General features: G+C 38.4%; 1 protein-coding gene across 2 annotated transcripts; it reads right to left on the bottom strand.

Annotated features, from left to right (window-relative positions):
- Positions 1-726: 726 nt before the first annotated feature.
- Positions 727-25,537, bottom strand: LOC135428845 (phospholipid-transporting ATPase VA). 2 transcript variants are annotated; one of them, XM_064682959.1, is made up of 15 exons: positions 25,395-25,537; positions 17,548-18,770; positions 6,193-6,373; positions 5,947-6,126; positions 5,768-5,892; positions 4,111-5,190; positions 3,713-4,044; positions 3,271-3,643; positions 3,038-3,205; positions 2,637-2,976; positions 2,389-2,574; positions 2,097-2,297; positions 1,847-2,034; positions 1,635-1,775; positions 727-1,408 (listed from the first exon to the last, which is right to left on the bottom strand). In XM_064682959.1, exons 2-15 carry the CDS (start codon positions 18,597-18,599, stop codon positions 1,360-1,362), a joined length of 4,596 nt encoding a protein of 1,531 aa, XP_064539029.1. In that variant the 5' UTR covers positions 18,600-18,770; positions 25,395-25,537; the 3' UTR covers positions 727-1,359. The 2 variants fall into 2 exon arrangements, with proteins under 2 accessions (XP_064539029.1, XP_064539030.1); XM_064682960.1 differs by having other exon boundaries at positions 1,690-1,775.

The following is a 25,537-nucleotide window of genomic DNA, read 5'->3' as shown; positions in this document are numbered from 1 at the left end:
TAAAAAATCGAATTTTTTCGAATAATCATGTGTACACATGCAAATGGTAAAAAGATTACCCAATTGGGTTACCCGATAATTTGACAATTGTCCAAAAAAGTATACTTCACAATGGCAGAGTGCTTTGAAAATTGTTTTGAGCGAAAGCAAAAGAACTGGGTTTTAACGTCCTTAACGTTAGTTTGTTAATTTCTCAATTTATTGTCTACTGAGCAAGGTCAAAGATAAAAGGAAATAGTTTTCGTAGACCGAAAATTACAAAAACTCAATTTCCGATATAGATATCGATATCTAGCTGAAGCTGTTTTTTGGGCTTTACACATGGGGTCACAAAATTGTTTTACGCTTTGATATGATATACAAAAAAGTTCAACTGACGAAATAAATATTTGGTTTGGTATTTTTTTTTAGTAAATATACATTTATTTTTTAAAATTTTAGTTTTTATTTTGTTTTGCTTTTCAACAATGTATATATTCAGCTAAATTTTGTTTTTCTTTTTAACACAATGTTATTGTAGTTTTAATTGTTGTTATACGGTTCTCTATCAAAACGATACACATATAATTAAGGTAAAATGTTTAGAACAGCTATGTGATTATATTAACTAAATTGTTTTTTTTGTTTTGAAAGAAAAATATAAAAGATTAATTCGATTATGCAACAAAGTAAAAACAATTTGTTTTTGTAATACTTGAAAGAATTAAACTAAATAATGTAAATTGGTGTCTCTTATGTATAAATATATTTCTCATGAGTGTAGAATCACAGCCTTTTCACGAACATCGAACATTGAAGTTCGGTAATGTTTGAATTGTCCAGTATTAAAAGATTTCGTCTCTCTTTTGTGGTATATAGTACATAAATATGCGTAAAAGACGCTTAATTAATCCATATGCATTGCATGCAGACATATAAATCAACATGATATTATTTTAATCAGTTATGTTTAATTAGAGTTGCGTTTTTAATTTTAGAATTACGCCATGTAACGTGGCTATGTGCACTAAATACATACGTAAATCAAATTTCTACTTATATACAAATAAATATTAATGAACGACTACACGCATATAACTTTAATGGTTCATTGATCCGATTCAATTTGAAGCCAAAACTCGAACTAAAATGTTTTAATCTTAACGGATTAGTCGGCAATCATTCTATTTAAATTTCTACTAAATATAGCTACAATTAATTAATATCATAAACGAAAGAGTTGGCGCTTGTCTATGAAAGTGTCTAATTTAAGTTATACTAATCGGTGTCGAAAGGCCACATATTTAAACTAAAAGTACATGGGTAACGGTTGGTTTGTAGTGAGTGTCGCGTCTGAGAATTTCGCCGGTTGACGCTGGATCAGGTAATCGATGTTATAATCTGATTCTTAGACCCATAATCGGCGATTCTGCAAGAAAATGAACGTAAGAAGTCGATCCATTCAACAACAAAATTTGTCTTATACAATGTATAAATAAAAGGACACAAAATTAAAAAAAATTAAAACGTTAAGAAAAATGAATTTATGTATTGGACATGCATAGCTAAAATAATAACTTTTAATGTTTAAATCATAATAATGGAACTTATAATTGTAATTTATTTTTATTTGCGGTTGATTTTGTGCCTTTTACCTATAAATTGATGAGGCTGACGTCGAGCGCGACCATGTAACTAACAAACTCTCACCTCTACCCTGCTCGCGTTTGCTCTGAAGAATGACCTTGGTGCTGTCGTCGGGGCACATAGAGGTACGTACAGTGTTAAGAACCAAGCTAGAGTAAAGTCGACGGAAATTGAATTCATTAGCAGAGGTACAAAAGATCTAATTATAGCGTCAATTTACCGAGGGAGCACAGCAACCACCGTGGAAAGTAATATAACCAACCAGTGTACTGCAGATGCAATACATTTAAAGATAACCCAGTAAGTAGAGGGCAGTCCAAAACAGTTAACACACAAAGAATTGTAGACAACGGAGAATAGATAAAAGGCGCCCAGACTTATCAATATTGATAGCACATGGAGCAGCGTCTGGACAGAAAAAAGAGTCTTTATTAATAACACTTGCGAGTAATTACGTTGAGAGAGCTTACCCAGGAACGTATTTCAATGCAACAGTGCACTAGATTTGCAAACAGGCAGCTCGCCGTTATGGTTGTACCAAATTCCCAGATTCCGACATCACTTTCCGAATAGGCGCAGAGGGCAACAAAAAATATGACAAGAGATTGATATAGGGCATCTAAAAGAATCAGCCAAAAGTCGTGTGGCCTGTAGGCGAGACCCAAGCGACCCTACAAATAAAAGAAGATATAATACATAAATATATATAAGCACTAATTCAATGACTATGGCACAGCACCATATGAGCACTGATGATCTTACATTTTTGTACAGATATGGATTTTTCAATAGCAAGTCTTCTGGCACTCGGTTGTCATAGACACCAATCGCAAGGGGAGGCAGTGAGGTGAACAATAAGTTGTAAAGCATTAGATACATTTGGTCCATCATTACAGAGCCGGAGAAGCCGCAGTATAATTGATACCAGAATATCAGGAAAACAAAAGCCTGCGAAACCAAGTACATATATAATTTAATAGGAACACATCAAATCTGAAAGCTTTACCCACCGCATTCTTATAAAAAAAGTAGAGTATCATGCGTGCCAAGCGATCATAGCACCAGTAACCATGTGCGAGCAGCAGCCGCTCCAAGTAGCGGAAACGTGAGAGCGTAAAGTCAGCTGCCATGACCGCTTGCATGCCTTCCTGGCCAGAGATACCAACGCCCACATCGGCCATTTGTATCATTGAGACATCATTGGCCCCATCGCCAATAGCAAGCGTACGTAGATTGAGCTCCTCCTTGACTACTTTGACCAAATAGGCCTTTTGCAGTGGAGTAGAACGACAGCAGAGCACCGAAGCGCATCCCTTGGCCAACTTGAGGAAAGGCAGAATCAACTTCGACCTAAAATAGATAGACAGACAGTCTAGGACAGAGCTAGGTCTAGCTGTGTGCAGTGACCTACTTGGGATCCAATATGAACGTCAGTGTCTTTCCATCTACGACCAGGGCTCGAGGTTTGCAGCGCGGCGCTAAGATGTAGCCCGTGGAGTTTGTCGCCTTTGCATTCCTCATTTCGGTCAAAAAGAAATTTATGGCTGTCTCAGCAGCATCTCGAGAGCGAGCGGTTAGCCTGCATCAATAATCAGACGATAATGGTCAAGACAATGAGCTGAATAGAGATCTTCATGCACTCACTTGATTAGCTCCATTTGCTGCGTGAAGAGTTTTGCCGAGTAGGCAATGTTGATTGCCGTCTCTGGCTTGTCACCTGTCAACACCCACATGGAAATTCCCGCCGAGAGTAGCGAAGCTATCGTTTCGGGCACACCATCCTGTAGGCGATCCTCAATGCCAGTGGCTCCCAAAAGCGTCAGATTGCACTCCAGTTTGGCGAATGAGTCGCGCAGTCGTCTCTCTCGATTCTCCAACGACATTTCAATCTCCTGATGGCGCGCCCACCAGTCCGTATAGTCCGCAGCATTAAGGCTCCGCTTTGCCATCACCAGAATTCGAAGACCCTCCCGAGCATAGCGATCCAGCTGCTGCTGCGTCTGCTCACGAAGCAAGCCTTAAAATAAGATCGAAAGATTTAAAATAATGCAGATAGAATAAATAGGCGAATCAAAGTTGGTTTTACCTTCGGGGCTGTTGTTGCCGCAAGGTGCCAGCACGGGCATGATAGAGCTATCGGCACCCTTTGTGTAGAGGACAATCTCCTGGGTGCCTGTTTGCCGGACAACTATTGACATGCATTTGCGGCTTGAATCGAAGGGCAGTATTTTAAGGATCTCATACTCAACGGTGGCGCCAGCCGTTGGCATGCTCACAAGGATGTGATTCGGACTGCGATTCAGCAGACAACAGTCATAGCTATATGCGGCATTGACTAGCGCTAGCTCGTCTGGACTCTCCGCCTCGTACAGAGGGCGCCCGTCGGCGGTTCGGTAGATTGTTTGCGTCTTAGTTTGGCTGTAAATTGAGTCAGAGTTCAAATTGATTAAACCCAACGAGAATTATCGGGCAGTCAGCACTCACTTTATCTTCAGGCGCTTGCCTTGCGTCTTGGCATTTAAGAATGTGGCTATGCTGGTGATTTTGGAATTGATGACAGCCTTGGCGCGACCAGTTGGTGAAATACTGTTGGACAGCGCCTTACTTTTCATTGGGGGCGATGGCGACTCCGAATTGGGCGTCGACTCTGGCGAGCTGCTAATCGGCGAAAGCGTGGGCTGGTGGCTTTGAGCGGGCATGGCAAACAGTAGATTAGGAGGTGGCGACGGAGTCACAGAGCGCGACTCGGCCAGCCGTGTATAACGATCTGTTGGCAATGCCATAGTTCCGGCCTGCGGCACTCCGCTTATTAGAGTTGTTGTTGTTGACGTCGTTGTCGTGGACGTTAGCTTTGCTCGCGACCTTAAATGCTTCATAACGGAGGGCGAGGAGCCCGTCGCCGGACTGCTGCCGCTTTGTTGCAACTCGATGATGCCGCTGGCGTTCATCAAATCTCGATGTGGCGCCGCACTCACGATGACTGTATTACAGATAGCCAGCACGACAAGGAACTCCTGTATGCACTGCGCGTGGGGCGTCAGGTAGGCGCCCCCGCCAGCACCAGTCAGTCTTTGCATATCGTCCTGCAGCGTCTCGTTGGGCACAAGTGGGGGGGCCGGCGCTCCCGGCTTAGCGTACAGCTTTTCCAGCTCAGACGGCGGATGGTTGTAATCGGCACCGTTAACCACGCAGCGACGAAAGATCATCTTGTTCTCGGTCAACGTGCCCGTCTTATCGGAAAAGATGTGCTGTATCTGACCCAGCTCCTCAGTTATGTTCATGGCACGGCATTCCGTTTGCTTGTTGGTGTCCGCGTCGTACAGATCGATGTTGTTGTGTATGTGGAACACCTGCAGTATCTTGCACAGCTCAATAGTCACGTACAGGGAAAGCGGTATCATCACTTGCAGTATGATGATGTACGTCCAAAAGGTCAGCATGCCCTCGTAGGCAGCATCGACGGCAAACGGCAAATAGGGTACGGGAAAATTAACAAACGAACGCAACCACATTGTGCAACCGATGGCGCCAACAACGCAAAGGATCAACAATATTATCACACACCTGCAACATACAATACAAATACAATAATAGAAAACATGCCACAGTTTTTAGCTATAAAATTGTACAAAAATCTCCAAAGCAGCAATTTTTTTTTTTTCAATTTTTAAGACCGATTTAAGACCACCTTTAAACGGAAAAATCACGAGGCAATTGCAAAGTGTTATCACAAAATAGTTTAAAATAAAATTTTTTAATTTGAAAAATTCCAACTTAACCGTAAAAAATTGTAATAAATTCTTATCATGTTGGAGCCGCAATGCATCAAGCATTTTATCTTAACTTTTTAAACAAGCTTTCATACAAATATTTAAATTAAGGCCCAGGAAATTGTTTTAAACGAAGCTTGCTTAAAGCTGTATAAATATCGTTATGGGGATAAATATATATCTGAAATATATCTGATCGCATTTTGATTCTTCGTTATACCAGGATCTCTTTTCTTATTCTATCCTCTTTAATATTTAAAAATTCCATTCAAGGTTTTAAATTATTAGATTAGACCTTTAATTCCCCCTGCTGTGATTACTTGTACTCTTCTTTGATTATGTACAGAAATTTTGTGCCTTCTGATACGTACCATATCACATCAATATTCATTTGCTGTTCCACCTGGGAGCGCTTGTACCTTGGGCCACTGTTGTTCAGCATGGACTTTGTTTCATGCCCGGCATAGACGACGATGCCTTCAATGTAGTCCGTATTCTAAAATGTACAATGTGTTCATATCTGCGGCAGATTGCACGTTGTGGGACTCACCTTCAGTCTGCTCTCTCTTAACAAAAGGCACTCGGTCGATATTGGTACTCGCTCCCCAGTTGGATGTATTAAGGCCCCGTGAAATCTATAAAGCTTTGTTGTTGGCGCATCCGCCTCCACGCAGCTCATAAACTTGCTGGGGACAAACATGTTCTGCATTTCCGCAAAGCCGCGTACAACCTGCAAATACAAATATCGGGTAAAAACTGGCATAGATAACCCTTTGTTGGGGAAGGGCCTAAATACCTCGCGTCGCTTTAGATTCGTTTCTCCGTCCAAGTCGCACGTGTCAATGTAGCAGACCCCATGGGGATCGCTGGTGCGTAGCAGCAGAATATCCGCGGGCACCGTCTCGTTGTTGGACAGATGGACAATGTCCCCGACACGCAAATCTTGCCACTTAACTTTCTTATATCGCTCCGTCTCCCTGAAAGCAAAGGTTATTTACTATTAGGCATTTGATTTTATTAAATTTGATAAAGTAATTAAAATAGTTATTTTTTTAAGTATGATAAGCATATTCCGGCCGTTCCCTCGCTGAGTTAACGAATCAGCTGTCAACTGTCAAATCCATTTGCAATCACCAATAATTGTACGGGAACGGGTTGGGTATAGGAAAGAGGATATACCACAAAGACGGTGGGTGTTTGTGTAAACAGAAAGAAGGTGAGTCCCATTAGTGCTAGTAAAGTGCCAAGGAAATTGCAGGATATTGCGCCAAGCCCAAGGTTGTCGGCCAAGGACAGTAGTCGAGGTTTGGCCAAAGCGAAAGCATTCGATTCGTGACGCTGGCTCAAATTCATGTGGTCATGGCTGATATTTAACCATTTATGAAAAAAAAAAAACCAAAGCTTGGCCAGCTCAATTCACTTTCCGCCCAAGTTACACATCGCAAATTGTATTTTATAGAAACGTCCATGTGTACGCTTTGCGTGTCAAGGGTTACCCAATTCGATGCCATCCCGGCTGCCTGCTGTCATTGTTCGTGTCAAGTCATGTTCGTGCCCTACTTGATTTCAGATTAATTTTCCAACATACCCACCCAGCCTTAAATTCCGTTAACATCAATGCCATGAACAGCGACGAGCAGTACATGCGTCGACTCCCGGAGCCGCGCGGTGAAAGCCTTTGCCATCATTTAAATTGGGTCATTAGCGAGATTGCACATTCTAAAGCAATTTGCCGGGCACTCAGGCACCATATCAACAACAACACGCTTTTACTGCTCTGCCTTTACAAATATAATTACAAGACCCTCTACATTTGTGGTTCTGTCGTCGGCGGGTTTGTTGTGCCTGTCTGTTGGATTGCAGGTGAGAGTTGTTAAGTTGGCTGTCTTCTAACTTCAATTCTCTAATTGGTTCCGTTTTAAAAAACTGAACCGCAACAATAGAATACGTTTTAGTTGGCGTCATCAGTTTATTTTTTCCAGCTGTACATTATCTTGGACCTAGGCGATTAGATATTGAATTGCGGCTTTGACTTTGACAAAAGAAATATATCCCACTTTCATAACGATTCTGATAAGCTTATTTTTATTAATTTAATGGAGGTTGATAGACAGCCAACTGATTGCAGGATTGCAGTTTCGCCACTTTAAGTGAGCCTTGCGATTTGTTATATATATTTAAGCCATAAAGAGCGGAAAACAAAAACCAAAGTTTGGAACGGCAGTAGAGCGATGGGTTCAAGGTATTTCCTAGATTTTTCTGGATTTCCACTGGAGTTTATTATCCGATTGTTCCTATGTAAACTATCTATATGAAGTACTTTCACATTCGTCTGAATCTTTTATACACACAAACATACATATAATTAGGAGAAACACGAATATTGAATGTCAACTTTGAATTTCTTAATCAATCTGTCGCTTAAGCTCAGTTCTTCTCTTCATAGGTGTCAAGTCCATTTGTTTAAGCAGAATCAGAGACATAAATCCCAAATACGCGGTCTCCAGCGCCTCATTTCTCAAAGTTTGTCCGGTTATTGCATGTTATCTAATTGGCCTGGAGGCGACGCTGGATTATTGCTAAAGTGGTGAAATAATGTTGAATCTTTAATGGCCCCTTTGGGGATATAACCCCCTTCTGGGGACTGCCTCGATTTAAAAGGCGTTTAAGCAAAATGCAAAATTCATGTAGTTAAACGCGATGCGCCCGTCAATTACTGAATTATTGACAGGGCCAAGCAATTTAGCAAGTAGATAGTCTCAGCCCTTATGCTTTTAGTTTGTATTCGACTTTGTACAGCGCGACTCGTATGAATATAAATATTGAAAACTTTCAAGAAATTAGCGTTCAGAAAATCAGTTTTTATTTCGATTCAAACATCTGTTGAAAACTAATAATTGTAATTTATTTGCAGCTGGCTTTTATGAGTCGAATTAGAGAAGTTTTTTAAAAACAAAATGATAAGCTTAACAGTTGCTGCTTAAAATAGTTTCAGCAAGGTGAAAATAAAGTGCAATAATTAATAGAATTTGTTTTTAACTCTATTTGGTTTGCTGTTAAAATTTGGTTTGGGTTTGTATATATTTAATGCTAAACAAGAATTTGGGAAAAATTTGTAAAACCACATTGATGAAGATCATTATGAATGAAGAGTTATCTTTTAGATGCCGAACATTAAACTCCGGTAAAATTCAATTTTTTTTTTGCTTTTGCCTAGGCCAACTTTTAGAATATAACTCGGAACTTTTCTATTGTCTTGACTGGTACTTTATAGAAAATATCATTATCGGATTATTGTGCGGGTTTTCAAGGGCTTTAAAATTAAAGGATATCTAGAAAAATTTGTATATTGTTCTTATTTTTAATAGGGCGCCCTTGAAGATATTAATCACGGAAATTAATGCAGTAACCATCAATTTAAACGAATTAATGTTTATTCAATTTTATGATTTACAACGTTTTTCTTACATGTCAAAGCTTTCAAGCGTTATTTTAAAGACATAGTCTGTATTTTAAAAACGGTTCAATTATCGTGCCTAGAATCCGGTTCGATATGATATCACGTTTTGATTTCACGAACCACAATCCAAGATGGTTTCCATTTAAAACCATTTGGTATTAAATAAGTTTAAACATTTAAACCGATATTTATGATGAGCAAAAGTCTGATTATATATATTTGTTATAGCAAAATGTATCTGTATATGTTCATATGCTTTGTAGATGACACGATGATCTAAGAATATTGTAACCAGAATATGATTGGACTTTGCTGAAGTCTGAGAAACTTTATGACGACACTTAGACCCTCATGGAGTTGTGGAATCGGTGTTGAATAAGCTACTTCCCCACCCCATGAACGATATGTCCATAACATGTACATAGAAAATAAAAATGTATATACTTATGTGGGCTAAAGTGGGTCATGTGGGTTTACTTTGTCATTGTTATTCTTACGATATTCGATGACGCCTGTAAATGCACGAAATCAGTTTACTTAAAGTTCACTTGAGCAAGCCCACGCGCATGTCTCATAACTCAGACCAATAAAATACTCATACATAAGTAGAAACATACTATAAACATGTTTAATCAGGGCCCCAGAGGGATAAAATAAAAACGCGAGCCTGGAAGCAAATAATACACTGCTGTTACTTACATAGACCTAGGGTAAGGTAAACTGATTGGCTAGACGGTTTGTACATATTCGACCGACTCCAACGCACTAGAGTCCTACACATTCGACGTAAATGCTAAATCATTTAATAAGTCTCACGCAGGACTAATATCGGACCGAGTCGGCCTGGGCCCAGTAAATGGGGCAGATAGGTAGCGTAAGCCAAAGGTAGGCAGTCGACACGTCAGAATGTTGGACAGGCTAAGGTCGGGATTTATTTTATATACCCTTGTACAGGGTATTATAATTTGTCAAGATATGTGTAACGCATAGAAGGAGGCGTCTCCGACCCCTTAAACTATTTTTATTCGATATCAGCATCAACAGTCCACTGTCCGTTTGGCTGTTTCTATGAGAACTGGTCTCTCGCTTTAAAGCTGTCGTCTTGCTATTTCACATAAACTTTTTTGTTTATCAAGATATCTTAAAATTGGTATTTATTAGGTTTACAATGCTTCTCATATAAAAGCAAAATCCTATCAACATCGCACCACTATATCATATAGCTGCCATAGGAACGATCGGTCGAAAATGAGGTTCTTGTATAAAAAACTTTTTGGTTTACAAGATATCTTAACCATACTGGACACTAACTATTTTCCCTGTGCTTCTTAGATACGAGCAAGGCATTATGAAAGCGTTCGGTCTGCAAGGGTATTAAATCTTCGGCGTGCCGATGATAGCTCTTCTTTCTCGCTTTTTATTTACTATACTATATGACAGTCTATATTTAATTTGACATTAAAAAAAGATAATCGATCAATTTATTTTAAACTTATTTTTGATGCTGATATGTGGGCATTTGTCTGACTGAATAACTAATTTTAAATCAGCCGTATAGTGATGTGCATATTTAAAGGACATTCATTAAATGCCAACGGTAGCATGTGTATCCTTTAGATTAGGATAAGAAAAGCGGGCAGAAGACTTTTGTAATCAATGTTTAGGTTTACTCATAAGGAAACTCACTAACATGGAAAACATTACTACATTTTTCAATTGTTTCAACTGCACACGAATCAATCATATAAACGCGATTAAAGCACTTTTCCATTATCCCAGCGATAGGCGAAGGGTGCTTCAGTTCAATTCACAAAAGCAAAAACTGCTATTAGATCCGAAGCCATGTCCAAATCTATATCCCGTTCCCTTAAGTCGGGCGCGTTCAGCAAACGCAAAGACAAGTTTGCCAAGTAATTAGCTCTCTGCACGCAATGTGCCAGCTCTGACAAAGCCAGCCGAGCTAAGGGGACGAGACGACATTCACATATGGGCACAATTGTTGGGCCTTCCAAATCGCTCGACTGCGCTCCCAAATTAATAATTAATAACGTGGTCGGCAGTTGATTTGTGTTAGTTGTTAGTTGTTCTTGTTGGTCAATAGCAACGACAACTGTATAAGTTCTGTCACAGGAAAGGGCCATCCTTTATTTGTTCCTCTGCAGTAAGGGAATGCCCAATGCCTTATTGCTTATTACGGGTCCCTCGAGCTATGCCCATGTCCAGGCCAGGTCACTTTGAAGGCCATTAGCTGGTAATTTGCTGTGAATGTGGAAATTCCGTTGCCGAAATCTTTGCTTTTAGTTTTAGCATGTACACCAGATTTTATCTATAAAAAATTGACATCAATGTGCACTTTTTGAACTGTGGCTATCATGCAGCTAATTTTTTTAATGAGTCAAACAACGAGGTCATACATTGTAAAATGTATCTGTCAAACAAAGTAAAGCAACAAGAATATTCCGACTGTTTCGACCCGAGAATACCCTTCACTTCCTGTCTTTATTATTATTTATGGACCAAATGATTCATTGTAAGGTCAGATGCATAATATATATTTGATCAAACTATGTATGATATAATTTATTTAAAAAACCTTTTAAAAAAAAACTATCTTTTAATAATAATAATAATATTATAAACATAGCTTTCTTCTACGACTAACCACACAACATATAACTAATTTATTTTAAATTTATACTTTACGAGATTCTTTATATTAAAACCGATTAGTTAATCGATTATTATTGATTTGAAGCAAGCGCCTACTGAGTGGGCAATAGAAGAAGCTACGTTGAAAATTTAAAGTTTAAATTTTCTCTTATAAGCTCGCGTTTATGTTAACGGACGGGCAGACTCACAGACAGACGGAAGAATAAGAGGTCGGAGAAGTTATTGCAAACAATTATTATACTCTTTTACACATTCCTAGTTTAACTGAGAAGTTGAGATGTGGTACACATATTCGAATAAAACTGCTAGATACGAGAGGTCAAATACTTAGGCATTTGAATTTGTCATTCAATACTCAAGTAAATATATACATATATCTATGGTAAATACATGAACATAACAATAATATTCTTTGTTCAATCAGTGGTCGAAGCCAACAATTAGATTCATTTATGTGTTTAACGAGATGCGGTTCAGGCGAAGGGGCCCAAGTTATTATATCTATTTACCCGAGCGAATATGGGAAAAATAGAGGAAAATAATAAGAAATGAGATAAGTAAATCTTACAACAGAACTTTTAAGTCATACTTTAAAATCAGAAAATAGAGGAAAATAATGAGGAATGAGATAGATAGATCTTACAACAGAATTTTTTAGTCATACTTAAAAATCAGGAGCTTCATTGTTTATTTCTAATATTTCATTGGATGGCAACGCGGTTTAAGGCAAATATCAATGCAGGTGTTTTGAACGTACTGCAAACTGTCTGAAGTGCCAAAGTTTAGACGAAAACTACACAAATTATCAGACAATCTAACTACACTCTACGAAAGTATTTGCACATAAATTCTAGATAATATCAAATGTTAGTTATTGGGAATTCATTGGAATATATAGAGCACACCTTTCATTTGCCGGCAGTTAGAATATTCTCAGGTTTGTTAACATAGCCAAGTTAACAAGTCTCTGCCGTCAGCGAGTCAGCATTAATATTAAAGCTAATCTGAAACTGCCCATTGGCGATTCTTACTAGACAACATCAACTCCAGCAGCCAACAAAGCTGATTGCCAACCGGTTTGTTCGGCGACAACTTTACAAAAAAAAACCCGTTTTTCAGTTGCCATATTGAAACGTTTTCAATGTCATCAGTTGCCTTTTGATACTCCGAGTCCATTGGAAATGGGTATAATCGTTTTGTGCAAGTGTGTTAGAAGAAAGCAGATCCGACCCCACAGAGTATATATATTCCGTGTCGATTTAGCCATATCTATCCGTAATTATGTGCACACGTGCAATCATATGGGCTTCTGTTTTGAATTCTATAAACAGAATTGGTTTTGCAATTGTATTCTATGCTGCATGTTTTAATTCCGTTTTTGTTTTGCTTTAAAATCAATTCATCGTATAACCAGAATAAATTCAATTAGCACAGGGAAATACGCTTTTTTATAAACATTTACTTTACCTTGGTAGAAGAAGGTTCTAGGGTATTTCCTAGTCGGGCACTCCAGACCAGAGCCAATTAGCTCTACTTATTAGCCCGAATGCGGAGGATATCAACATTAAAATTAGTATGTCTATCGACGGGAGTACCGCTCGATTAGAGAGTACACCTATAGTATATAATTAATAATATTTTATATGCAGCTGCTTCGCATGCTTTCCAAGGTTAGCTATTTGGGTATTCATTTATTTAGCTTTGTTTCATACGACTCGCACTAACTCTGAGAACAACCTTGAACACGTCTCGTACTCTTTGTCAGTCTAGCAATCTAAGCGCCTAGAAGGTGCGAATTGTGGCCCTAGAAACCCGCGGCCCGGTCTTAGAATATTAATGCGATTTCGGTGAAAGTCCACACTTGCCAGCCGTGTGTCTGGGAGAGGCGGCAGCTGACAGCACCGCAACTTTTAATTGTCACCTTAATAAGTTAGCCATTCTCGGTGTTTGCACCTGCGAGTGCCATGATTGGAGGAATAATTAACTAGAGCGTAAACCAGTGCACCTAGGCCCGAAACTACTGAAAATAAATTCTTTGCTAATACTTGTGCCTAATCTTTATTGTTCTTAATCTTTTTATTTGTTAGAGAACAACCACTTCATAAGCACGGAGGAAATGACTCGGATTCTCAGGAATATATATACTTTATTGCATCTGAAATTTATTTATTTTGCATTTACACTCCTTATTTATAAAGACTTTAGCAACTGTTTCCTTAAAGTAACACATCTTTAAATTGCAGTCTATTTCGAAGACAATGTCTATCTAGTCTGTCTGGCCACAACTATCTAACATAATATTTGTGTCGAATGTTTTATTTCCTGTCTGATTTTTTGTTGCATTAGTATTACAAATACGTAAATTGCAATTTTTATGATTGTATATGCAATTCTTTGTTTGCAATTGATAGCGGCAAACTGTGCTGAAACGACCATGTGATTGAGATGTAAGGGAACCATTGGAATTTTTTTCATATGATGTAAATGCAACTATCTTGTCCGGGTGCGCAACTTTTAAATCTATGATTTATTGCACCTAGTTACAAGAATCGGTTTTGGAGTCTAGAACAAACCCAGGCAATAGAACTATATCATGGTCTACAATTGCCATGTCTGACAACAGTTTAACTTAATTTGATAAGGCCTCGTGTCAGAAAGTTATGAAAAGAAACACATACTTTCACAAATATATATATACATACAATTATGCATAAGAAAGTATTCAGTACGTTTTCGCAAAGTTCATCCCTCTTGGGTGGAAAAAGCCGGTCAAAGGTTTAATAAACGAAAGTTAATTTTTCGACTTAAAGTTTCTCACCATAGGACTAATGTGGGCGAAAACTTTAAGCATATTTTTAAATAAAAATGTAGATCAAGATGGTACGGGTAGAAAGACAATATAACAAAACGTGCCACGGGCAAGGCCGGGCAATACCCGGTAGTATATAGTATAATCAGACTCCTTATTGAAAATGCATCTAAACGTTAACTACCATAACCTATAACACTGATATTATAGGTTCATAATCATAGCTTCAACGAGTTCGTGCATTCTAAAATTTGTGTCATCTTTCTTTGTCATTGAAATTTGCAGACATTTGCTTGAATTTGCCAACCGGAATGATCAATTATCACATTTAATTTAATTTGGCTGACTAGTTGTTAATTGTCAGTTGACAATTCTATATTTGGAGGTGTGTTTGGAGCAATACCGCGATTGAATTGAATATAATTCCTAAACAATAATCTTTGGTCAGTTAATTTTTCGCCAGCGGAGAGCAAACCCAACCACGAGAAAATCGCATTCGGCACACACGAGACGACAGTGAGTCATTCATATTTTAGACATTGCACATGGTCGTGAACTCGATAGCGGTTTTCAGGGCAAGCTGAAATTGGAAGACCGTGAGACGGACGTTGGCCGAATGGCCCTCAGGCTGGTGGGCGTCGTTAATGTGCCCCTGGCTTGTTGCTGGCACTCAAAATCACGCACATCCCACAATTGGTATGCTTTCTGCCCATTTGCATGTAAGTGTTGACTCGCGGAAACCATGAGTAGAAACTCTGCCAGCGGAGGTCAGTAAATACAATTATTTTCAAGAGACAATAAGGGGCATTTGGTAATGGAAGTTCCCAAAGTTTCAGTCTTTTTTTTTTCTACTAAAAGGAACTTAATATGCGATATTGATGACTTACTCTCCGAAATATAAGGCATTTTCCTAATTTTGTAAGTATAAATATATGTCCGCTTGATCAGGAATATATACAAGCGTTAAGGCGACCCAGATGTTGTTTGTGACAAATTTATAATACCTTCGGCAAGGGTACAATCATTAAAGCTCACGAAAATGTGTGCAAAATAAAAAAGGGAAAACCCATATTTAATTGGCAACAACAATAAGTTCATTGAACAGCAGACCAGACAGAAACAGCAACAAGTTAGAAGTAACCGACTGCACAATACTCTGTAGGCCGAAAAAGGTCTCCTTGATGTTTAGAGATTTTTAAGCTGGGACTTAGAAAAAATAATAATTAGAGGTCGACACTTTTTCGATTTTTAAGGTTGAGAACACAATGCTTTACATTACATTACATTATATGTTCTAAACACACGAGTATATATATCTATATATTCTCGTTTTTGCCCTGTGATCCGAATATGAGAGCTGCAACAATAACTATTACTGCTAGCTAGAACAACAGGAAGAGCAGGAGTTGCTTGTTGGCTTTAAATGCCAGCAGATCGTCAATGGGGCAGGGGAGCCAGGTATCACGGCCAGGCGAAGCGACAGCTAAGTAAATTGTCACTTGGTTGGAAAGTTGACGCGTGCAGGGAAATAAATAAATGAAACTCTTGAGGCAAACCGAGCTGAGCTGAGCTGAGGCAAGCATCGACCGCCGACGACACTCAAATGTGGGACAGCCAGCCCAGACAGACATTGTCGAAGTAGCTTAAAAGGGGGCACAAATAGAGGCCAGCTGGCAAAGCCGCACTCGAAGTAACTTCGAGGGAAAGTTTTTCAGTTTTTTTTCTTGTTGTTAGCTTGTTTTGTTGTTGTTGTCGCCATTATTGCTACACGCTTTACGGCTGGTTTATCGGTTTCTAGCTACCATATGAAAATAATCTTTTGCGAACAAATTGCAAACTTTGCATGCGCAATCGATAGCCAAACTTTTGTCGAGATTTTTGTTCCTTTTCAGATTCTTTTCTGCAGCCGGCACCTATATTTTTGTTGGCAAATGGGAAAAAAAAAACTTTGCTTTTGATATTCGGTCAGAAGATACAACGGCCATGCCCGACCTTTATCCCAGGAATGCTTATATTTTTGAATCTTTCAGTTGAAGTGTGAAATTTATATGCCGTGGAGCGTGGCAAATTTGGAAAATTTACATCAATCGACAGGCCTTAAGCAATTTTGCTGGTAGCTTGTTTAAAATTGTTATTAGGCCGTGAATATTACTCTTCATTTAAAGAATGAATAACGAATGAATACATCATAATACACAAGTTAAAAGCTAAAAGCCAAAACAATTAAGAAATTTATCTTAATTAACTTCACCAAGTTAATATATAATAATTCGAGTAAAATATAATAATAATTAATAAAATAAAATTAGATTGAAATAAACGTAATGAAAGTGGAGAAAACAATAGTGAAGAGTTGGAAGCGAATATAGAATACAAAACAGAGAATAATTATTGGATATATAAAATAAAATGACAGAGCTAAGTAGCCAAAAGGAAGGGAATGGAATTTCACTGATCCGCTGCAAGGTTTTTTTACCTGCCCATCAAGCTGTGCCCCTACTATTAGCTGAGCGGGGTCAAGGAATTTTTGAAGTTAGTCGTAGTTTATTTGGTCAGGAAATGTTACTTATAACTGATATAGTTAAACAAGGCTGTAGAGCATAATAAAACGTTCAAAGGAAAAGCAATGCCTGTGCAAGCACTTTGGAATAAAATTAACAGATACGCGTTAAGTCAATTTATACACAACTAAATAGTTTTTATGAATATATTCAAAGCCCTACATAAGATCTTAATGTATATGAGGTACAGCGAATTTTCAAATTCCAACTGAAAGTGTGGAAAGTTGGCGGAAAACGATGGCAAGCAACTTTTTTGTAAACATTCCGATCGGCTTCTAGTACATTTACAAAAATCGTTGTGAAAATTCAGTTGGACTATTACAAATAAAAAGTTTACAAATCAAAACTAACAAATTCAGATCAAAATAAATAAAAATGCATTGTTTCTCATTTAAATAAAAAACAAACGATTGATGTGGCCTACAACATAAATTTGTTGGGATTCCTTATGTGTATTTTCCATAAGAATAAAAAAAATTGTTTTTTTCTGAAGATATCTGCTTTTCCTATATTATTTGCCAATAGGGATATTTAAAAGAATGAATATCTAATTTTATTACTTCACTTATAAAATAAGAAGACTATGAAAAAAGTTGAAAATGTAAAGTTGTATAGTTTTGAAATTTGGTTAATATTTGGAATTGGACTTACCCGTCATACACGCGGCAAGTCGTATTATTAATGCGCTTATCTGACGCTCGACGACGCCGGTCCTCGAACAAATCCTTGACGGCCGTTACGCCCAGCACAAAGATGACCGGAATCATGGCCACCTCCTTGCCAAAGGCATTGATGGCCGGCACCCAGTTGAGCAAAACAATAAAAATGAAGTACAGATTGGCAACGCGATGGAACTGTTCCAGCAGATTTTTTGGTATGAACGAGAGCAGCGTGTATTTTGTTGTGCGTATCTTATTGCCGACAAACTGGCCATTGGGATGCTCTCGCTTGGGTGTCTTCGGCGGCACCGTGTGGTTGGGCACCACCATTCTGTAGCAGCGCTCCTCGAATTTGTCATTGCTATCGTAGTTGCATAGGCTGAGGCGTTTCCACCAGGGCGGCGCCTCGGTGCGACGCAGCGTGTATATCGACTCGGAGCGGGAAGCCTGTCGAGAGTGGCCGCGACCGCCGGTCGCCGAGTTTGGCGCCGACGGTCCGAATTCGCGTTCCCTGACCGGCTCGTCCTTGTGTCCGGGCGGAAGGATAAAGTCCGTCTTCGAACCGACCCGACTGTGGCCACGGCCCGCGGGCACAGCACTACCCGGCGGCGAGTCCGTAATTTGACCCTGCGAGAAGGCACGCTGGTGTCCCTTCATCGCCGATTTTATGGGCCGACCGCCGGCTCCGACGGCGACAATAGCGCCACCGCCATGGCTGACAGATCGCGCGTGTCCGCCTCGCGACGAGCCGCCCGGGTTTAGCGTGGTAGTTGGATGGCTGGAAACGATAGCCACGCCGGGTATTCCTGGCCCACCGGGAATGGCACCCGTGGCCGTATTGCCCACCTGATGCGTGCCTGGAAAAACATAGGTGCGCTCCGGCTCCCCACCGGTCGACGATATCACCATTGTCGGGGCATTCGACAGCATTGTGAGGTGCTGTGCCTGTGCTAGGCTGTCGCTGGTCAGGTTGGGCGGTGCGGATCGTTGCTGTTGTACAACTAGAAACTTTCGTCGCAAGTCTTCGGAGTTTGCTGAAGGCATCTTCGAAAGTCAACACCATCAGGTTTTTGTGGGCGCCGATCAGGTTTGTGTGCGATGGATGATACAACTGAGTTCTTCTGCTTTCAGTTGGGGGAACGGTCGAATTAGCACCATACGCCAGAGCCGTTCCCTTTTACCGCGCTGACGCATCAGCTACAGCCGTCATGACACCTGCAACGGGCGAGATACAGAAAGAGAACGGGCAGATTAGTTACGGAATAATAATAATATTTTTACGTCGGTCATAAAATTACAAGCGCTGCTAATTGTAAAAAAGTTTGTCGAACTCACGCTACTCCTCAAAAAACGTAGAATGCAAAGGGGTCACCCTTCATTCCCACTTCCGCAAAACTTGTGAAAAGTGTGAAACATCACGAAAACGGCATAAAAAAAATAAGCAACCAAGCAAAATCAGAGCGGCACGCAAGGTCAAAGAGCAACGCGAGGTCATGTAGAGTAGAGAGGCATTTTGTGCATATATTGTCGGATTTTATTAACCTTGCTGATCGATGGCCAGCAACAATGTTCGCTTTAATTCACTAAATTGAAGCCATTAAAAACTATTCAAACTATAACATAGAAGCCGATATTTATTGAAATTTCTTATTGGTGGAAAAACCAATAACTTAAATAATTTACAGCAAATATCCAATAGGATGCTCGTCAATAATTTTATAAGTTTAACAGTCCCTAGCGAAATTAGGAAATAATTGAAATAAAAGTAACGATGTTAATCCCACAAATAAAAGAACTCATGCCTCGAGTTAGGCCCACCCAATAAACCGCAAGCACGAAAATTAAAAACATGTAAAGGTTTTATGGATGGGAGTGTGACCCACTAGGAGGTATCCGTATTAAAAATTTATAGGAGCGCCTGCTAACGGTTTGGTTAGGCAGCTAAAATTAAATTAAACAATACATAACCGTGGCAAGAATTGTGCTTCAAATAAAAATAGACAATTTGAATTTATAAGGTAACTAGTCTGGAAGGAGGAGAAGGCATATGACGTCAGGTTAGACAAACTAAAGTTGTTGTTTTTTATACAAACTTTAACCTGGTGGTAGAACTTTTCAAAAGTCCATATTGTTGCTCACTTGCGACCTTAAAGGAAACTTCAGTGCACTTTTTTAGCTACCTAGCTCACCTGGGGTACTTCTCCAATCAGATTACTAAGATTTCCTAGATTTCTTTTTATGTATAAATTAAAATCTATGGATGAATTGTTTAACATTTGCCCGCCCCGCCCATAGACTTATTTGCTATGCAAGGTAAATAGCATATTGAAGTTAACTGCGCATTGATGCGTGTAATAACAATATAAAATATAATATACTTTCATGATTTTAATCACTGTACTCTACTCACTGGTGCCACACGACACGATTATTTGCTGGACTTATTTACTAATCGGTAATTTTTTACTGACCTTGAATGACAATTAATGATATCAGTGCACACTCGAAACTCATCGACATGCATGTAATATATAATTATTTGCCATTATTAAAAATGCCACGAATACCATAAACCACAAATATTTATTAGTATGCCTTACGAAATTCCCATTCCATTTGGCGGCGATGTACATACTACTCAAAAAGCTACGTGGCAAATTTGGTGACTCTAGATCTTAAAACATTAAAAACATAAGAGAAAAAAGGGATTACGATATCGATTTTTATCAGAGCAAGTAATTGATTATCTCCTATAAATTCTGAGATTGTCGCGTACATAAATACGGACGCAAGGACAAACAGACATACTAAGTATAGACAGACTGACTAGTATAGACAGACTGACTAAGTATGGGGCTTGAGGTGCTTTCTTCTATACACCCATTTTCAATGGGCTCGGGTTTAAATACAATAACGGCCAGAGGACCAAGCCCACGGGCCGACGCACCTCCTCTTCCAGCACTTTGAAGTCAGCACTTAAAATAATTAAAGTGATAGCAACTAATTAGTTAAAGCGCGAGCCGATATCACAAAGAATTTATGAGGAACTAAGGCGACTATCAGTGGTTTCCACTTCTCAAATACTCACAATGAAACACAATTGAGAGATTTTCTGCTCAAATGTGGACTAACAAAATAAAAAATATATATGTATTAGTGGGTATTCCCGGGCTTTGTGCTTTAAATTTTAGATGTGGACAAAAGTATATATATATATAGTGGGTATTTCCTAGACTTTGTGCTTTAAATTTTAGATGTGCACAATTTTTCATCCAAGAGCGATAGATTTTGCGAAAAACTCGTTCAAAATTGATTCATTCCAGTATTTAACACTTTTCGCGAATTCAGGCCTCTTAATCTGAGGTAGATTAAGGTAGATTAAAGGCTTTAAAATTACTCTCAAAGCTTTAAATTAAAACTTAAAGATTCTTACCCCAAGATTAACATGGGGCGTAAATTGTTTATTCCAAACTTTTGGCTCTTTATTTGATTGATTTTCTAGTACGGCTGGATTTAAATTTTGCACGTCGCATATCGGGTGAAAAAGTTATATTCAACGCAATGGATATCTAGCATGTACTACCCCTTTATGCTTTTAGTCTTAAATATAACTTATTTCACCCGTTATCCGACCATGGAAAATTTAAATCTGACTAACAGCTGCATCCCAATTTCAGAAACCACAACGTTCCTGCTATTGCTGGGAGAAACATTATATTGGGCTGTGAATACATCTGATGTGATTCCGTCTGGCGGGGTAGTTATCGCTGTTTATGAATCAGGTAAAAGTATAGCTGAGGGTAGGGTGAGTAGAAAGTGAATTATTAATTGCGCAAATTGTGCTAATTCTTCAATGTTTATCAGCTTTGTATACTTAAAAATTTAAATATTTTATTTGTTGCTGGATTCAGAACAATTCGACAGATAAACAATCGGAAGAAATACCATTGAATAGAGAAATAATTGGTCAGGCTAAAGAAAATTCTTTCGTTCATTTTGTATATTTGGGAAATGAGTTATTTTTGCTTCTCTTCTATTTATCAGTTAAAGCACTTGAGCTGTGCCAGCTGTGCCAATAACCGGCCAAGCGATTCATTTTGGCATCGACTGAAAATGGGTTTCATATATATATATATATATATATATAATGGGTATAAAGGGTCCATCCGTATGTTTACGCTGAAAGGGAAATATAAAAGCTGAAACCTTGAATTGGGTGTGAATTTATCTTGTATTTTTTTTATTGCGCACATTTATGTTTTCGAAAAGTATATAAAGATAAAGAAAATTGTATATATCGGATACCTCCCCTGGTCATCCGCTAAATTGGAAATAATCATTTTAAAACCTTCTGATTTTTTTCTTTCTTATTTATATTTACATTTTCAAAGAGTGTGGGGATGAGAAAAGAAGAAGCACACACATTGCGTTAAGAGCTCGGCAATTGACGTCTTTGCTTTGCTGGATTCAGGGTATCTCATGGTCGGACACTCCCGACTGGGGCACTCTTACTTGTATAATGCAGTGATTCAGCAAGCATGAGTGAAAATGATTGTATGTGCTCCTACAAATATGTACACTTCATTCTTATCATGTCAATGTACTTTTGCTACAAAGCCTTTTCGTAACTATATTGTGCACTTTAAAAATGCACAACAATCGTACCCTTCATTTGTAGATAGTGCATATCAAAATTATTACACATTAACATTAAATTCCGTATACTTGAAATATATAAATTGACGCTTTAAAAAGTGATAACGCTTCTAAATACCCGAGGAAGGCAAATAGAAAATGTATAAAAATCTGATTCAAAAAGATATATTCGATGTATTTATAGTTAAAAAACACAAATATATCGGTCTTCTAGGAGAAACCCGATCTGTCTTTGATAAAGCTTTGATAAAATGACCAAAAAATGACTCCCTTACTTTTCGATAGTGAAATAATGATTGGGGAATCACACTGAGAGGCGTTGCATGTGACAACGCATGGGAAATCTCCCCAAAACCCCCAAACTGCAAAACGCGAAGGAAAATTTACCCGAATCAAAGGTAAGTGTTGATAGAGAGGCCATTTAATTAATAGACCTTAGGGCTAGTGACTGTGGAGATGGTCGGAAAACTTGGTCGAGAGGACGCTGAAGACTCTCAGCAACTTAATTATGAATTAACGATTAAGTTTAGAGACTATCCAATTTGAAGAAATGATTTATTGTGATATGTCTTTATATATACTAACTCTATAATTTATTTATTTTTTTTATTTGTGTCGGTTTATTTAAACTCTTTAAGGGCATGTGTTTTCAATGTTCAATGTCTCGATTAACTGGAACCAAAAAAGCGCAGTGAAATGCATAAAAAAAATACAGCATTTTAAGTTTATGAGCGTATAAAAATCAAAAGCGAGATAAGCCAAACATATAAGAAAAGTGCAGATGTCGTGGCGCATTTAAATATATAACACGATTAAACTGTGGCAATAAATCATGTTTGGTAAAAACCAACATCATTCATGGAACGAGTTATACAAAACGGATATGAGTACTCTACATATTCACATATAGATAACTTTTTTCATTATTTTAATATTTGAAAGTTGAGTTTTCGATACTGTCGACTTTACAGCAAAGTTGGCGATTATTTTTTCGTTCATTCGGTTCTGAGCAGCATCAACAACCGTCAGTCCGGCCGGTTTATTTTAAATTGATAAAAGAACGAGAAATGATGATTTTATGCTCTTGCAGAAATTTGTATTACGGGTTTGCAGATATGTAAGAATAATGAATCTCGTAAATGCTGATAAATAAAAAAATTTTCCATACAAGAACCTAAATTTCGATCGATCGCTCCTAAGACACATATATGATATAGTTGTCCGATCCGGCAGGTTCCGGGGAAGGGAAAAGGTTATATGGACTAAGCTAATCGGATGACAATAATTTGTACATTTGTCAGTATTGTGCCTAAAAAGGGCTCAACATTTCTATAGCAGTCTGAGGGCAGGGTTTGCTACGTCAGCAATTTTGGCACCGGTCTATCGCTATAAGCATTAGATACAGAATACATATACACACAAATTGATAAGAAATTTCGCGTGAAATGTCAGTCACGTATTTTTATTTCCCTGAGGCTTATCAAACTCCGGTATGTTCCTAATAAAATTGTATTTACACATCAAGATCTTTGGGACCCATATGATCATTACAAAATTATATTTATATTATCACTAGCAAGTATTTCCCGGCCTTGCTCGTGGCAAGGTTACTGCAAAATTTCCACAGTTGCGGCGGAATTTTCCAAATCGCTGAAACACATGTTCATCTAGTTTTTATGTATGTCTTTGAAAAAATTTGAACAAAGATCTTTGAAAATGAGTTTGAGGCTGATTGTGTGTGTGCTTTGGGTAGGAAAGCATGAAAAAGGGTATTCCCTAGTCGGGCACTCTCGACGAGAACACTTTATAGCAGTTATATATGACTGTTTTTTAAGAATTTGATAGTCTGCAAATTGGCAGGAAGCTAAAAAACCCAGTGGCTCGTATGGGATGAAGTGATAAGAACGATCGTAAAGCGCGCCAAAACGTAATCAAACATAAATAAATGATGTGGCGGTTGTATTTATATTGTTTGAACGCACATGCGGACTAAAACTAACAAATAATGGAAATAATTACAGCCGTGCAAAACCAACAAACGGAACGGATGCGAGCTGCGTATCAGGCCTCAAAGATCTGTATGCTCATCTGTATGTGTAGCTAAAGACGACTGACGTGTGCTGCAGCAGCAGAAACTGGAGGCAATTGGCAGCGCCACGTTAACGGTTCCCGCGGCCACAAGTACAGAGAGCATAAGAGAGAACTAGAACGCCAAACAGACTGCATAGGCAAAAAGAGAGATAACAGCGCGTAAACCGTCAACATCTTCCCAACGTGTAGATGCTCTCTGTGAAAAAAGAATGTGGAATGTGAAATGAACTGAAAACGTGCTTCTACAATGAGCAGAGCGAAATATTCTGATTATGCCAGCACAACGTACATACTTAATTTATCAGATATCTTCTTTTAGAATTTTGACCTAGTCGAGCCCTCAATCATTTGAAAATATAGAAAAGTCTTTATCCGAGATACAAACAAGATTATATTCTGTATTTTTAACGCTTAAACAATTGCATGTTCTTAGCCAGTGTGTGATGTAGCAACAATGACCCTAGAGATGGATCTGTGCCAGATTTCTTAATTGATCTTTAGTAAGCGTTTTCCTTTAAATATTTTCATATCATACATGAGTATACGAATTTTATTGCCTTAGCTCTATTTTAACAGAATTTCGCAGTAACACAACAATCGATGAACACTTTGATTTTCAGGATTCTAATTTTCTACATACAAAAAACTAACAAGAAAATGCATAATAATATATAATTTATTGATTGGGTATATTAATCAATGCCTTACTTAGTCAGGCACCCTTTTAGCATCCACATGGTGACAGGGTATGAGAGAAAGTCGGGATTGGCGTTCGTTTGCTTATCGAATTCTGGTTGAACAGGTAAGAAAGAAAAAAGTAAATAGTCTGGAGAGGAAAGGTGGTGCAAAGGGAATGTGTTGCAAACTTAAAATGAGTTCGAGTCTGCAAACTATTGACGAGTCCACCAAGAGAAGCTGCGAGTCAGACAGAGACTCGCTTGTTAGTTGGAGAAGGCGAGGCCGTCTGAGAAACTGAGGAACTGGTTCTAAGCAACTAACTCGTTTCGTACGTCTGAGTTTGCTGTACGGTGAGTACAGTATAATAAAATATAGTTAATTTAACAATGGAAAAAACTCGTTTTTATAACTTACCCGATATAAAATAAGATTCTTCTTGGAGAATGTTGATATGGTAATTCTTTAAGTCACTTTTAATTGAGTTTTAAATTTTGTTTTTTTTTTTTTCAAATCACAAGTTGTATACACACTGATTATTTATATACATATGTATATTG

Source organism: Drosophila montana, unplaced genomic scaffold, assembly GCF_035044405.1.
Source record: "Drosophila montana isolate Dmon_TW-CO22-7 unplaced genomic scaffold, ASM3504440v1 contig_2581_1, whole genome shotgun sequence".
Classification (NCBI taxonomy): domain Eukaryota; kingdom Metazoa; phylum Arthropoda; class Insecta; order Diptera; family Drosophilidae; genus Drosophila; species Drosophila montana.
The sequence above is the reverse complement of the archived record's forward strand: the minus strand, read 5'-3'. Positions and strand labels throughout refer to the sequence as shown.